The 17,111-nt window shown below is 34.7% G+C and overlaps 1 protein-coding gene across 1 annotated transcript in view; it reads left to right on the top strand.

The window, feature by feature from the left end:
- Positions 1-14,605, top strand: part of LOC113233296 (GTPase-activating Rap/Ran-GAP domain-like protein 3) — a 60,544-nt gene extending 45,939 nt beyond the window's left edge. The window contains exons 18-24 of the mRNA XM_026468366.1: positions 1,671-1,782; positions 1,868-1,957; positions 2,841-2,962; positions 4,140-4,294; positions 11,801-11,943; positions 13,392-13,518; positions 14,291-14,605. Of these exons, the coding sequence (XP_026324151.1) occupies positions 1,671-1,782; positions 1,868-1,957; positions 2,841-2,962; positions 4,140-4,294; positions 11,801-11,943; positions 13,392-13,518; positions 14,291-14,372 (831 nt within the window). The 3' untranslated portion in view covers positions 14,373-14,605. The remainder of the gene's footprint in view (positions 1-1,670; positions 1,783-1,867; positions 1,958-2,840; positions 2,963-4,139; positions 4,295-11,800; positions 11,944-13,391; positions 13,519-14,290) is intronic.
- The last annotated feature ends 2,506 nt before the right edge of the window (positions 14,606-17,111 follow it).

The raw sequence follows: 17,111 nt of genomic DNA, 5'->3' as shown, positions 1-17,111 counted from the left end.
CAATAGTTCAACTGCCCAAACTTATCATAGCGAAGTAATTATGCCTGACACTTCACAATGTACCAATTTTGTTGCCACAGTTTCTTCTGAAGGTCCCTCTGTTTTGAATTCTAAAGATGACGGTGATTTGATAGATCCCTTTATACATGATGGTGATGCTGATAAACCCGAAATAACTTTTCAAGAGAAAGTAGTATCTACTCATGTCTTGGGCGATAGTAACTTAAATATTTCCAGTACTCCTTCGAGCACGATTGTGCCAAAACGCAAAGTTCCTATCGAAAACTTTTTATCTTACCCTCAAATAGAAACCAAAAAGAAAAAAACAATGAAAAAGGAACCCATGCCATTTGGTTTAACAGGACGTAAATTTAAAGAATACCTAGAAAAACTAGATATTGCAAAGGAAAAGAAAGAAGAAGATAAAAAAAATAAAAAGAAGGAAAGAGATGCCCGAATTGAATGTAGACGTGAAATTACACGGAACAATAAAAATTTGCAGAAAAAAAACACCACACCGTTACGATTACAACAAAAAAAGAAGAAAGAAACTGATCAAAACGCGCAAAATGAGAATGAATATATACAAAGAAATTTCTTGTCCACATCCGTTTCCAGTGATAATCATCCACCACATAATATAATTTGTGGTAAATATGTTATTGTGCAGTTTAAGACTGAGAAGAGAATACGTTCTTTTGTTGGAAAAATTCTGATGATTGACGACGAAAGATTAAAATGTAAGATAGATTTTTTGAGAAAGAAGAAAGTTGTTGAAAATGTTGTTAGTTTTGTTAAGCCCCAAGTCCCAGATATTTCAGAAGTACATGTTTCTGACATTGTACGTGTTCTGGATGAACCAAATTGTTCACGACGAGGAATGATCTCTTTTACTGACGTAAGCTTTAAAGACATAGAGTGAGTCCTTCTTCTTCATTCTTAGCTAGGTAGTAAGTGAAAAAAGATCTCTTTATATTATATTATGTTGTTCCTATTAATGTTTGTTACATAGGTACTAGGTGTATATTTTGAGACTGAAATAATTAGATAAGTATAACTTTAATAGGTACCTAATTATGTTATGCCAATACTTTAAGAATGTTATCCTGTGAGTTAAAGTTTAGTTAAGACTGAAATACATTTTTGGGTTGATTTAAACAATGACTTCAGTCACTGTTATATATTTGTAACTTTAGCTTAAGTTAGTGTAACAATTACTGTGAAATGTTTTTAAAACATTTATGTTTTTTATTATTTCATAAATACAATATTTGTGTTCATTTACTGGGTTTTATTGCGTTCATTTACTAGCAAAAGGCGTTCATTCACTGGTGATTCAGGGTATTTTCAGATATTTTATCAAATATTTTGATAACTGTTCTAAATACAACTCTGAAGAATCGTTTTAATGAATCTTAAATAGTGAGAGGTCACCATGGTAGACGTCAGGCTGTAAGAATATTGAAATTGTATTATTAATAAATTTAAAAAGTTGAGAATTTCCTTAAGGTTTCATTCACTGGTACACTTACCCTATATGTAAAGTACCAATTGAATACAACGGTTTTCTTGTAAAATTTCTATATATCACTTTAGAATCCAGACTAGCTTGATATGAAAAAAAAACATGCAGTTTATGTCGAAATATACGATACAAGCTACGATTTCAGGCAATAAAGAGAGTCGATAGTTCAGACGACACAGGCCCCCGACGAGGAACTCTTGTTAATGCATTACGGATCGGAGACGAGAGGGACGGGCAAATTGTACTCTGCTACAATCGTAAGTAAAGTCAAGAACTTAACAGAAAACTAACTATAATATTTAAAAAAAACACTAATACATGAATATATTGTACGTGTTTTAGATACATGCCATTTTGAAAGACTAACAAGCAAAGGGCTGGAAAGCGACGGAGAGTACGATTTCCACTGGACAACTGTTCCAGCAGCGATAGGTATACGACTTACATTTTTTTTAGATTACTTAGATCAGTAGCAGAATAGCTCCTTGTGAAAGAGTTCATCTAGAGAAGTACTGCCGCCTTACCTGTATCTTCCGCCAAGCAGTAATGTCAGCATTACTGTGTTCCGGTTGTAAAGGGTAAAGGTGCTGCTGAAATTACAGGCACATGAGACTTATGTCTCAGGATGACGGGCGCAGTGGCAGTGCCCCTTAGATCTTTGCGGTTTAAAGTTCAGAGTGGCACTGCAACTGTTATGTACAGGCAGGCGTTTAGCTTACCATCAGGCGCACGACTTGCTCGTTCCGTCATTTGATATTGTAATAATCTCAGTACAGAGTACTAAAAAAACGGACCTCAAAAGTACGTAGAATTACATATAATTACCAAGTTTTATTTAAATCGGTTACCGGAAAGTGCGCAAACCCTGATTCATCCCCTAGTTCGCCACTATACGGGACTTGACACAGGAGATAATAAAAATCGGTTCTCACTACTCAAAGTATATAAGAGAGCAAAACGCCTTGAATTAACAAAATTATGTAAACAAAAGTATAATATATCTTCAATACGTTCGTACGCCTAGTGTTTGGTCAGACACAGTAAAAATATACTTCATTTGTTACATGTGAACTTCTGTACAACCTGTATTTTCACAAACAAGCAAATGAATTATTATGGCTGTCTGGCAAGGTTTTTATTATTATGTATGGTTTAATTCCGTTCTATGGAATAAATTTTTATTTCAAAGACTGCGATTTCTCTTACAGATTGTTAGAACCTTATAGTGTAGATCCTAACGTTTTCTTTTCTTATTGCAGATGTATTATTAGTTTTTCTTTTACAAAAACCGTAAACAAATACTTACTTGTTACAGTATGCGCTTTTCCATACATAATGGCATTCGCAGAAGATCTTCTGGAAATACGATTGGTTGCAAACGGATCTTTGGTGCATGCAGCTTGCATACCAGGCCTAAAACTGTTATGCGGGAGTAGAGTATGTATTTTTTTAATATTACTTAAATAATAACATAATAATGCATTTTTCTTTATTTAGACATCATGATAGCTCCATTTTTAGTAACATGCATTTGGCAGTAGCAGTAGAGCTCCTCCGGTCTTTACGGTTTAAAGCTCTGCATGGCACTGCAACTGTTATATACAGGCGTGTCGCTTATCACCAGACCCACGACTTGTTCGTCCCTTCACTTGATATTATAAAAAAACTTTCATAATTAATAAACATTAATTCTGCCGCCATTAGTTGAAAGGGCGCTTGTGACAAAACCTCAAAACCGAGAAACAAATGTTTGATGAAAAGAAATTTAAAAAATATGTATATACTTTTCTCTTGTAACTTATCCACTTAGGAAATAATTTAAATCGTGACGGCCTTTTTTTACGGAACACGGCAGTATTTTTGAAAAATGCCACATGCGTTACATCATGCCTAAGTATAGGTTCCATCAATGTGTTACTAAACATTTTCAGGAGACTGTTACTAACTGTTCCTAGTCCTCCGCAGCAAGGATGTTGTCTTCTTCCTAATCATTACATAAAAGTCGCCCGTTTGCATTTCTGCAAACATACCTAATGCACTGCAGAAACGCGGCAAGCCCAATGGCAACCTGAATCCGTTATTATATTGAATACGGGAAGCATTCAGCGATTTATTAGTGGTAATTTGTCCATAGGGCACTCAATTGACAATAGGATTACTCAGTAATTTTATTATTATTATATACGAGATAGAGATGCATTTCACAAAAGGTTCTCTGTTCAAAAATACCCATCAGTATATATACATATTGTTTACGGCTCAATTCACATTGCCGCGGAAGGGAATAGAAGCGAATTTTTGTAACGAAATTGTACATAGCATAATGAACTCATGTCAATTGTGTAACATACAATCTAGATACAATATGGTATCTGTGGGAACCTGTAGCGACCTGTGTTTTGACTCGTATCTAGTTTGTACATTACACGATTAATATAAAGTTCATTATGCAATGGTTACAAAACTTGGCTTCTATTCCGTTCCGCAATGTAAATTGTACCTAATAATATGTGCGGCAAATAATATGTGCGGCAGCCGCGCTTCTACAAGCGTCTAATCCGAAGGCACCCTTAGTATTCCTAGATCAGTGGTAACATAATATTGTTTACTATAGGACATCTTCTACGTGGCGTGTGCACCGGAATACGTACCTCTGACTAGGGAGATCGATCCAGCTTTATTACAACACGAAAATTACGAATTGGTACGACAAATGAGTAAATGTGGGCCCTACTCCGTTGACGAGGATGAGAACAATACAGAAAACAAGTGAGTTTTGAACGCGTTATTAAGTGGCGGAAACTTCCCTTTTTCATCATCGGTGGAGCAGACGTAGACTGCGGTTCCACCCCTATGTTGTGGTTAACCCAAGGATTCGCACGAAGTGTTTCGCTTCCACATTTATATAGCGAATTGCTATGAAGTGGATTTCTCTGCCTGTTCTCTGAACAGTATAACGTTTATAACCGGTGTAACGTTGGGTCTTTGAGAATGAATAAGCATTAGGTGTGCATGTTCCATTGTCGACCTCATCGTCACGCGTCGGGGCAGAACCACCTAATCTTTAATACATTTTTTTTTAATATCTATAAGATTTCTATAAAATTCTAATCCTATTTAAAAAAATATCTATATCACTATTTTCGTCGTAAACTTTAATTCAATGCGGTTGTGCTGCGGAGCATTCTCCCCGACAGAACCACCAATAAATATCTATTACTACACATAGTATAAACAAATATATGGCATCTAATAATTCTATAACAATTCTATATTGACCTAGCAACACCAAACCCTCAATCTATTTTGAATACTTACAATATATACGAACAAACCGACACACGGTGGGCTGAAAATCGGCTTTCATAGACTTAGGGATTTCTTTGCAAGCGTCAGTTTTTTTGCCGAATATTGCTTCTTTTAGTTATTACTATGTACAAATATGACACCCGAGTTGATTATGTTCAAAAACGAAGGAGTTATAATTCTTTTTCGAAAAATTTGTATGAAACTTGTATGAAAAATCGAATTATCTTTTAAACGGCAAGGAAAACCGTAATATCCTTACAGGTGGTTATAGCACTAATTATTTATGATTTTTTGGCACACTCCAGATATCGGTCATAAATGCCGTTTTTTTTTAAAAAAATCATCAAATTATTTTTATTTATTTTACATGTGAAACGAAATGATTTAGTCTTTGAGTTGAGGAACACAAACTTTTTACAACACGTAACATAAAATACTATCAACCGTATATTCCCAAAGAGTAAGCAGATGTTTACAGTACACCCACACTTAGACAAATATTGTTTAGTTGTGATTAAGTAAGTAATTACAACGATATTGTCTTCTAATGAGTCAGAATAGGTTATTAAATGATTCTCTCTCAATACCGCACAACAATGCCAACTATGGACTTAATTAAGCTTTTTTCTGATGAGTAAGCTAATTTGTTGATTAATAGTTTATGTAAAATGAAACTAGAAAATGGACACGTCCTCTGCTACGCTCACGACACTGCAGTTGTGTTCACTGGTCATTCGTCGGAATCTGTACGTAACTCTGCAGAAAAGGGACTTCGCAAAATAGCAAACTGGTTTAATTCAAACTTGCTCACTCTTAATATGACAAAAACCAATTACATCTGTTTCACCATAAACAGTACCACTCAGCCCAACAACAATTTTACAATTAAAATCCATACCTGTGCTAATCTCGATACGTGTTCTTGTGAAGCTATAGAAAAAGTCGCGTCTACAAAATATTTGGGCATAGTGGTTGACCAACGATTATCGTGGCACCAGCATATAGAACTGGTAACGGCTAGAGTGAGAAACCTTATATGGATATTTAAAAAACTCAGGCATGTATTAGACAAAAGCCTTATTAGGAGCATTTATATAGCATTGGGGCAATCTGTAATGAGCTACTGCTTGCCAGTTTGGGGCGGAGCAAATAAAACGAACTTCTTGTACTTAGAAAAGGCTCAGCGATCCTTGTTGAAAGTTATTTATTTTAAACCCTATAAATTCTCCACAGAGGTTCTCTATCAACAAGCAAATGTCCTGACTGTTAGGAAGTTATATGTTTTACACACCATCCTCTGTGTCCACAAAACTTTGCATTTAAATCATGCACTTCTCGACAGACGACGCCATTATCAGGTAGCTGCCGTAACTAGAGTTCGTACCACCTATGCCCAAAGACAATTTGTTGGACTCTCCACTTATCTTTACAATCTTGTTAACAAGACAGCAAATATTTATACGAAAACCTCCCGAGAATGTAAAAAGGCATTAGGTGATTGGCTTAGGATAAAGACATATGATGAAATTGAGGCCCTAATAAAAATGGGTGAATAACTCATTTGTATTATTTACTTAATTAGTCTAATTAAGTTGTCTTATCCCCATACATTTATATGCAAACAACCACATCATAGAAACGTGCGCCCACCAATACACAGAAACACAGGCACTCAAACACACACCAACACACACCAACACAGGCACTCAAAGACACCAACACAAAACACACACACACACACACACACACACACACACACACACACACACACACTTAAACTTAGTTCATAGTGTATTTTGTTTTGTTTTTATTCTTTATTTACTGTTAATAAAAATGTAACTTTGAGGAGCGGGGCTTCTAACACAAGTAAATTTTACTTACAAGTAGCCCCAACATCGGACATTGTAAAATTATTATCTAGTGAATAAATGAATTTTGAATAAATGAATTTTGAATTTTGAGTTGTGCTTTCAGTTCTAAAAAAATATATATATTTTAAGCGCACATATTTTTAAACTCTAATGAGGGCTCTAATGAGAGTTAACTAATTAACTAACTAATTATCGCCTTTTTGCAATAAAAGGGCTAACATTTTGCTTAATAATTTATATCGTTCACAACTGTGTAACTGCTAACATTAAATCTTTGCTCAAAATTTGAAAATGGAAAGTTTAATCACCAATTTAGACTTGTTCGTTCTTCTAAAAAGTGAGAGTACTTCATTTAATCATGAAGTATTGTTTGGTGCTATTGTATCCCGCATAGGCGATTGCCTTTCTGATGAAGATCAAGTAACTCTGAAAGAGTTTTGTCGGAGATTCACGCGAGCTGCTTTACAGAGGTGGAAGAAATCCAATCGATTCATTGATAATTTCAGAAGACTATACGGGAATTGGCTGCAAGCAAATATTGATTGGCCAAGTTGTGTGCAAACTTTACTTCATCAAGAACCAACTGCTGATGAGTTACCAGACACACACTCAGTCTTTCAAGAACCGTCTACTTCATCGTGTGTTGGAACAATGACGAAAAGGTCCCGAAAACCATTCGAAGATCTGGGAAGCAAACAAAAAAAGAGAAGATCTGATAATCCTGCAGGCGAAAATTCCAGTGAATTAGCATATGCAGCTGCAGCACGTTTGGAAGAAGAAAGGCATGATGATATCGCATCTGTAATCGAGTACATGATGAAAAATCCAGAAGCAGCCGTTACAATTAATAAAACGCTTAAGAAACCATTGAAAACATATTTACACCAGAGAAAGCGCTTGAATTGCTTCTTTCACTAAAACTGTCAAAGTGGCAATATATTACGTTGCGAGAGGCTGCCATTCGGGAAGGTGCTGAGGGTATTTATCCATCTTACTATAAAGTGCAACAAACTAAGCTTGATTGCTATCCTCCGAAGCAATCAGTATCAGTTACGGATTCATCGGGCAGGATTACCCAAGCTTTACATGACATCACGGTGACTAGGATCCTTCAGTCTTGCTGATGATGTGCAAAATAAACAGCTAAAGCTAATATCTAAGTGGCATTTGATGGTGCTTCCAACCAAAGTCGATACAAACAGAAAATGGAAAGTGAGGAAGATGATTCAAGCATTTTCATGACCACATTAGTGCCATTAAGACTGACAGATGGAGATAATACTTTATGGACGAACCCAAAACCTTGCTCGGCTTTGTATTGTCGTCCAGTTCAGTTTACTTTTGTAAAAGAGAGCAAAGCAGTTGTCATTGATCACAAAAGACAAATGGATGATGAAATGAAGGCCCTTATCCCCACAGAATGCAGTAATAGTAACAGTGTGACACATCAACTAATGATGTCAATGATCGACGGTAAAGTCTGCACTTATCTTTCTGAAGCCAAATCAAATGCATCGTGCTACCTGTGTTTATCGAAACCAACAGAAATGAACCACTTAGATGCTGTAACATCAAAGACCGTGTGTTCTGATATATATGAGTTAGGCCTGTCATCCCTACATGCCCGAATAAATTGCATGGAATGTCTGTTACACATTGCGTACAGACTTGACTTCAAACAGTGGGCTGCGAGAAGTAATGAGCACAAAGAAATGTTGCAGACAAGAAAGAAACTGATTCAAAATAAATTCAAAGATGAGCTCAATCTGTTGATTGATATAGTGAAACAAGGTTCAGGAACTACGAATGATGGGAATACAGCCAGAAAGTTTTTCGAGTTTCCCAAAAAAACTGCAACTATTACCGGGTTGGATGAAGAACTTATCAAGAGATTTGCTGTTGCAGGCAATCACAGCTGGAGAAAAGATTGACGTTGTCAAATTCAAAGATTTTGCCCGCAAAACAGCAGAAAAATATGTGGAATTATACGACTGGTATTACAAGTCGGCAACTGTGCATAAATTATTAATTCACGTGGCTGACGTAATAGAGAAAAACGACAGTGTGCCTATTGGGACTCTTTCGGAAGAAGCCTCAGAGTCTCGAAATAGAGATTTCAGGAGATTCCGGGAACATCATTCACGGAAAACAAGCAGGCAAGATTCAAATCAAGACATCCTGAATATGCTTCTTGTGTCTTCGGATCCTGTTCTAAGTGCACAAAGGCCTAAATTAGATGCCAAGAGAAAGCAGAGCTTTTTTGCTGAAACTCTTGATCTAATTTAGTTTCAGCAGACTGAGTTCGAGTTTTTAGATATCTCCAATCTGGATTCTGACTCGGAATTGGAGTCCGACAACGAGAGCGATAAGGAGAATTTGTAAATTTAATTACATATTATGATTTCTTGCTATTTTTGTAAGTTTATTGTACCAATAGGTTTAAATAGTTATTAATTCATCAAATTAGTTATTAAAATATTTTGTATGTTGTATTTAATGTAGGTACTACTTTTTTAAATATTTTTTTGGTTTTTAGATATTTATGTAGTTAACTAGAAATGTTTCATTTTTAGTTTTGTCTTTGGTTAGGTTTTAGTATTAGTGCTTAGGTATTTATTATTTGATGTAAGTGTAATTTTTTTAATTTTGTTTCAGTTTAATAATATTACTTGAAAGTTTTATTGTATGTTTAATATTTTTTATAAAATTGTGTTGTAACTTCATTTGAATTAAAATATTTTTTGTATCTATTTTATAGTATTTTAATATTTTTGTAACCTCTGTTTTATTTAAGTTATTAATAAAAAAATAATAAGAAACATATATTTTTTATTTCATCTTGTTTTGTATATTCTTATTATTTGGAAATACTACGTTCTTAACTTAGACACTAAAAGTAAAAACAGTTCCTTTTAGTGTGTAACTTGAAAATGTATAAGAATATATAAATAAACAAGAATATTTTAACAATTAAATAGGTAGTTGTAATTACTTAATCCCTTGTTTTTAGATTCATTAGAAAACTAAACATTATTTATCTAAGTGTGGGTGTACTGTAAACCTCTGCCTACTCTTCGGGAATATAGGGGTGGATGCTACACGCAAAATAGGCGCCTTGACGTTGAGTTGCGGACACCAGCCCGTTACACCAAGTACCAAGTAGGGGTGATGCTATTTTATGTAAAAAGCTTGTGTTCCTCAACTCAAAGACTAAATCATTTCGTTTCACATGTAAAATTAAATAAAAATATTTTGATGATTTTTAAAAAAAAACGGCATTTATGACTGTTATCTGGAGTATGCCAAAAATTATAAATAATTAGCACTATAACCACCTGTAAGGATATTACGGTTTTCCTTGCCGTTTAAAAGATAACTCGATTTTTCATACAAGTTTCATACAAATTTTTCGAAAAAGAATTATAACTCCTTCGTTTTTGAACATAATCAACTCGGGTGTCATATATGTACATAGTAATAACTAAAAAAAGCAATATTCGGCAAAAAAAACTGACACTTGCTAATTGAAATCCCTAAGTCTATGAAAGCCGATTTTCAGCCCACCGTGTGACGCCTCAAACTTTCTATTCGAAATAGTCGCTAAGCGCTTACTTAAAAGTTCTTGGCAAGGACATGAAATATCATATAATGTGTACTTCCAGGCGTTTAATAATTATCGTAATTTAAAATAAATATTGTCTCGTGGTACTGATAAGATAGTTATTTAACCTAGTACATTTTCATGTCATTTTCCTGTTAGGGCTTATAAATGATTAAATATTATTATTGTCAATGTGTAAGGTGTGTACATAATAAAAACAAAGTCATGGAGCAAACTTACTCACGGAACTTAAGTAAATCGACTACCGACATTTTTGTAAAATCATCGTTGATTCGCATATTGTACTGTAATTTAATCAGTGCAGCGTTTGTAACTGTTGAATTATTTTATTCCAAATGTGCTCCCTCATAATATCTGTGGATTTATTTTTTGGCAGGCGTCGTTTATTATGATAGTGAAATGTTGGCTTAACAGGAAAATGACATGAAAATGTACTAGGTTGAATAACTGTTTTACCAGTAACATGAGAAAATATTTACTTTATTTTATTTTCTTCGATAATTACCTAAACGCCTGGAAGTGCACATATGATATTTTATGTTCTTGCTAAGAACTTTTATGTAGGCGCTTCGCGACTTTTCGAGGAAAAAGTTAGAGGTGTCGTTTTGTTCGTATATTCAAAATAGATTGAGGGTTTGGTGGTGCTAGGTCAATATAGAATTGTTACAGAATTATTTGATGCCATATATTTGCTTATACTATGTGTAGTAATAGATATTTATTGGTGGTTCTGCCGGGGAGAATGCTCCGCAGCACAACCACATTGAATTAAAGTTTACGACGAGTCTAGTGACATAGATATTTTTTTAAATATGACTAGAATTTTATAGAAATCTTACAGATATTTTTGAAAAAATAAAAAATTATTAAAGATTATGTGGTTCTGCCTCGGAGTATGACGCATCGTCACTTTCCATCAAGTGAGATAAAGGTCAAAAACCCACTTAATTTTTAATAAAAAAATATAAAAAGATATGTTGTTTTAAAAGTGGTGTTAATTATAATCTATGTAGAATGAAAGAAAAGGTGCCTACAGAGTCGCTCGATTTCTTGACAATCGAAATGTGATCAAAGGTGAAATCGAGTAACTTGCTTGCACAACATGATCGACATCGTATTTTTTGTCGATTGACACTGTGGAATTTAAATTAGGCGTACGTGTCTACAAATTTGTTCCATTTAAAGATTAATATTTATCGATCAGTAACAGGTGATAGTAACGATTGTTAAGAATCGATCAATTCTGTAGGCATCTTTAGAAACTTTTTTATAGAAGCAATTTTCCTACAACACTTCGTTATTTGGATAGGTTTTGACCTACCCGTGTGTATATTTACCTAAACTTAAAGAAGGTAATAAACATGAAGTAGATAATGACTCCTGAAATTCCGGAATTATTGTACTTCTACTATTCTTAAATATACTCGACTTATGACTTTTCGAATTACTTTTGCTTTTGCATTACGTTCACAGGGGAGAAATAACGGCACAGACTCGCACAATGTCTGAAACGAATTCAACGTCAAGCCGTAGCAGCTCCTTATCTTCGGAACAAGAGAACATACGACCTCCTCTGCAGCGTATGACACCCATTTCTCCACCGGTCTCACCTCAGGGTAATTCACACACACACCTGTACACGCTAACACTCAAAAATACACAGGACACGATAAAAACGGATGTGTGATATATTATCAATAAATTTCCATATGCCAACTAAGCCACGGAACGACCTAGCGGACCTTACGAATTTTTATATGTGTTTGTTGCAGATCTTTATTTTTGGTTTTAAACGACTTTTTGCCGCAGCGCCATCTGTGAGAAATCTATGAAAGTTTTTCTTCACTCAGCCAGATACCTTCACAGCTACCAGCAGCTGATTAGAAATGTCGCTTTAATAATTGTAATTTCTAAGTTTATTGAATGTCACGTCGTTTGACACCATGATATATTCAATTATTTTTGTAAAATTACTTATAACAAACGTCACATTCAATAAACTTAAAAATTACTAATATTATTGTCAAGTGGGAACATATTTAAAGTTAACCGCGACATAATAGAGTTAATAATTTGTACAATCAAGGGCTGGGGGACTAGAAGACTTAGGCCTTTTTGATTCCGCGATTCATTGGCATCCTAGTTTAGGCTCCTATCTCTCACAAAATTGAATTCTTAAACTCTATTCTTTGTTTGTACTTATTTGTTATGAGAGAAATAAACATTATTATTATTACTCAATATGGCGGTCGTAAATTAGGCCACTTTTGTGTTACAAAACGTTCGATAAAAATAGAAGACGTTGACATACATACAAATCACCAATCTAAAGTGATAGCAAGGCATATCTTATGTATGACCTAAGGCGAAGTTCCAGATATTTGTTTATATCATTGTATTAAAAAACTCACTACCTGCTTCCTTAGGGCGCGTTCCCACTATGTCGTGACGACAGATTGTCGTGCAGTTTACAGTGTCGTGGCTTGTATATTTAAATGAAGTTATTCACATATCGCACGACACGATTAACTATCGTTCACGATTTTTTATCGTTACAACGACATACTGTCGTCACAGTGGGAACAGCTAAAACGACAGTCGTCAGACGATAAAAAAACGTCACGATAAAAACGTGACGACAGATTGTCGCAGCTCCTATTGTCGTCACGTTTTATTTATCGCTGTCCGCACGTATTCTGCTCCCTGCCCTCCTCTCTCGTACCCCGTGCCCTCTGCTCGCTTTGCAGTAGCGTTTGGTCTGAGCCAGAGATGGGCAAGGAGGCTGTCGTGAAACGATAAATTGTCGTTACGATCTAGTGAGAACAGCTAGTCACGACTGTCGTTCAACGATAAAAATCGTCCACGACAGATAGTCGTGATATGGGAACAGGATACACACGACAGTCGTCCAACGATAATAAAACGTGACGACATAGTGTGAACGCGCCCTTACACTTACACACCGCTAAAAAGTTAATTTCAAGTCATGCAAAAATATATAGTTTATACTTATAACGTATGATTTCCACGTCAAGGATCCAATGCACTCTGTTGTCTATTGCAGTGCTTCCAGAGAACAGCGGGCGATGCGTACGCATCTACAAGATCCCACAAAGCAACCTGAGTGCTGGGGCCTATCAAAGACAGTCCGTTTCTGCAGATCAAGTCGTTACTTCTTACTTTTCGGATAGGTAACTACCACAAAATAAGAAAAAAAGCTATTACAATAACCGTCGATATATAAAACTTCCTGAACATATAAGTTCTTACGTAACTATCTGGAAAGGCCAACGGTTCTCGAAGAAGCTAAATACTATTCAGTCGACTAGGAGTTCATCCTAACCCATTGCTGAATTAGGAGACCAAAAGAGTCGATGTACTGTGTAATTAAGGGGTGACAGGGCAATGACCCTAATCTTCTTAAGCACCCCATTTCTTAAAAACTAATCTGCCCATAGTTTAGTCGACTGATTGCAAAGTTTCAAGGAAAAAAGTTCCTTGTTAAGGGCCCGAGACCAGTAATGGATATACCCTAAGGCCACCCTAGGCCCGGGCCTAGGGCGGCCAGATTTTAGGGGCGACCAATCGTGACAAAAAATTCACTGAAGATAACAAGAAGTAACCTACTAACCTAAATACCTAAATATTTTAAAGGCTCACGCACATTATGGCGGGCCGCACTGCACCGCATCGTATAACAATAATCTTCCTAAATCACTTTTGCACTTTTTATTTGTAAAATATAGATATGTCTAACAGTAGGTACATGAGTGCTGAGAAAGGGGCGGCTGGTACTGACTACATGGCCTGGGGCTTAGGGCGGCCAAGACTGCAAATCCGCCCTGCCCGAGACGGTAGTTTCTTTGAAAACATGTACGAATTAGTTCCGAAAAAATAGTTACATTTCCAGCGAAAAAGTTCTTACGTAGTCGAAACTGAATTTAACTAATCATTATGTTTCAGACCAAACAGCATACGGCAAAGATTAGCAGAGTTAAGATTGGACAGCAAATCAAGAGGCGGAGGCGACGACGAGACTATGTAAATATTAAACTAACGCGACATACGTCATAGGATCGCCTGGAAGAAAGTAGACAGGAGAAAACGAAAATTGAAGATCATTCTAGAAAAAAATACCGCACTAACGTGTGGCTGTACAAAAAGTCAGTACCTGCACCAAAATGAATGTTGATTAATTTTAAAGGAGATGTAGTTAGATATCGAATCTGGTGCACAATTTTGACGTATAAATTTACAAATTATAAAAATTAATTATTCCAGTTGTTGGTATACTGCAATGTCTAAGATAGTTAAGGAGTGAATGCTATGAATATACCTGTAACAGTTTATAATATTTGTAGTCTTGTTGCAATTAGCTGTAGATATATGTTAGGTGAAATAATTATGTATGAAGATGAAAATTATTTGTGATACGAGTGATGTGATGTGTAGTGAATGAAAAAATATATATATTTATAAAATAGTCGATATTTTACCATGTTGAAATATAGATGTTTTATCCCCAAATGTTGTAGACGCTAAGCATAAAATGCTAGATTACATTGCTACATAAGCTGCTAGTCTAAATGGAACGAAATACAATTTAATATTGGATAATCTCTAGCTGTAATTAATGTAAACAGTCTATCGATGGAATGTTATTTTAAAATTTAGAATGTCTATGGGATGATAAATAACAACGTAGTACTCAAAACGTAGATTTTAAACAAAGTAAGACATAGATACGTATGTATTTAAGTTACTGTGCACAAATTAATGCTCAAAAAGTTAAAGATTTTAATCGAGCCTCATATTGAATTTCACACGTTGAAACGTTATTAATAATGTTAATATGGAATGTTTATAAAATAAGTACACTACATTTACAAAACGTATTAAAAATAATATTAATTCCCGTTAACAGAATCTGGCGTATACCTAAATATACATAAACGCGTACATCGTCGGTCACATCATCCCTTGCAATCAAATGAGATTGCGGCCAAGGGTGTGTCTGTTTTATATTTCAAAAATATCTCGGTGTATAATAATAATAATAAGCTAATGACAAGACAAAAAGTGATGTTGTATCATAGTTCTGAGTAGAAATTAAGTGATTGCAAATTGATTTATAGTCTCCTGAATGTACGGACAAAAGAAAAAAAGTGCCATCCAATTATTTGGTTATTTCTCTAGATTTAATCATATATAAACTTTTAACATTTGCGATGCAAGAGAATTGAAATCTTATTAAGTGTTGATACAAGTCTTATCTTTGTTGTAAATAGTACATTATTATAAACATTACATTTGAACGTTTTACATACTATCGATTGTTTGTGATCATGATCATTAGGACTGCTTTACCAGGCGGAGAGTAATAAAAAGAAAGCGGATAATAATGTTGCTGTCTCTATCGACCGTGAAGTGAGCGCGCGAGGCGAGACGAAGATAGAAATTTGTACAGCATAATTCATTTCTCTCCTAGCATGTCTTCTGTGGAAAGGGTCTGAATTCACGAGGATGTGCGAGACGAAAATTGAAATATTTGTTGGTATAATTGAACCGTATTGTTGACTACATAAAGTGTTAAACACTCTGCAAAGGGAACACGATTGTAGAAAACGTACAATTTAAAATTTTTAAAAATTGGCTTTTCTGCAATTGCAACGTGCCCTGCAGTTGATGTTTTCAAAATTTATCAAGTAAAGGCTTTATTGGTATTTCAATATTTTTATTTTACTATCAACCTTAAATTAAGTATTAATATTGCCATACCAATGACAACTTTTAGTGAAAATAGACCGGCGAGATTGCAATTCTCGTTTCGCCTCGCAGGTGGAAAACCTCCTTAACGCTCGTCTAGAAATCACTTCCGCGTGAAATATTTACATATTGTAGTTTGATGTTTGATGTTACTCAAACAATATGTTAAACACTTGGATAAAACTTCTTAATTATAATCAATTATTTATCTATAAGAGTCATCAAAGCTTTGCAAAATCTATTCGAAACATTTTTCAAAGCGAGCCAAAACAAAAAAATTAGCCTTTGTAATTTTGAAATTTTAGACAATAATACAATGTATTTAATAAATTATTGACTTCAAAACTAAGTACCGAAAATAGGATTCAAATAGAGTTTGTAGAGAATCCACTGGCACTAAAAAAACATCGTACAAGAGCGAAATAATAGGATATACAGACTTTATCTGAGGCCGCATTAAATTATCAAATTTAAAGATGGAACCTATAGCACAAGAGTAGGCGTAACAATCCAGACTCCGTAATCAAATTTCCATGCAGACATATTAGGAACAATCGTAAGTATAAATAGTAAGTAAAGCGTTGAAATATTCATTGATATTAAGAATATTAAGCATTATAAAGAACTCTTTGTGTGAACTTATATATACCAAATTTAATTAACCAAATAAATTTGAATGGTTAACGATGTAAAATACCAAAGAAAGAACCAAACTGATAGATGTTAATCTAATTTAAGTGTATGTACATTATTATTCAAATGTTTGCAAATGTAATAGGAGTACACGCGTTATTACGAGTAGAATAGACTACGTAGAAAATAATTCTAGAATTAAACTGAAAGAAGATAGATATGTCCCTACAGTCGTATGAAATTATATTTATGTAGAAACATTGTCTCTTTAGAGCCAGATCACATGACAAGCATTAGGCTCTATTTGGGTAATTTTCAGGTTAGTTTTCTCTACCTAATTTCGCAGTTTCTATTATTTAAATATTGTGGAATAAAGTATTATTTA

This window comes from Hyposmocoma kahamanoa, unplaced genomic scaffold (assembly GCF_003589595.1).
Source record: "Hyposmocoma kahamanoa isolate Upper Pololo Valley unplaced genomic scaffold, ASM358959v1 78, whole genome shotgun sequence".
Lineage (NCBI taxonomy): Eukaryota > Metazoa > Arthropoda > Insecta > Lepidoptera > Cosmopterigidae > Hyposmocoma > Hyposmocoma kahamanoa.
This window is presented reverse-complemented; position numbering and strand designations above follow the sequence as displayed.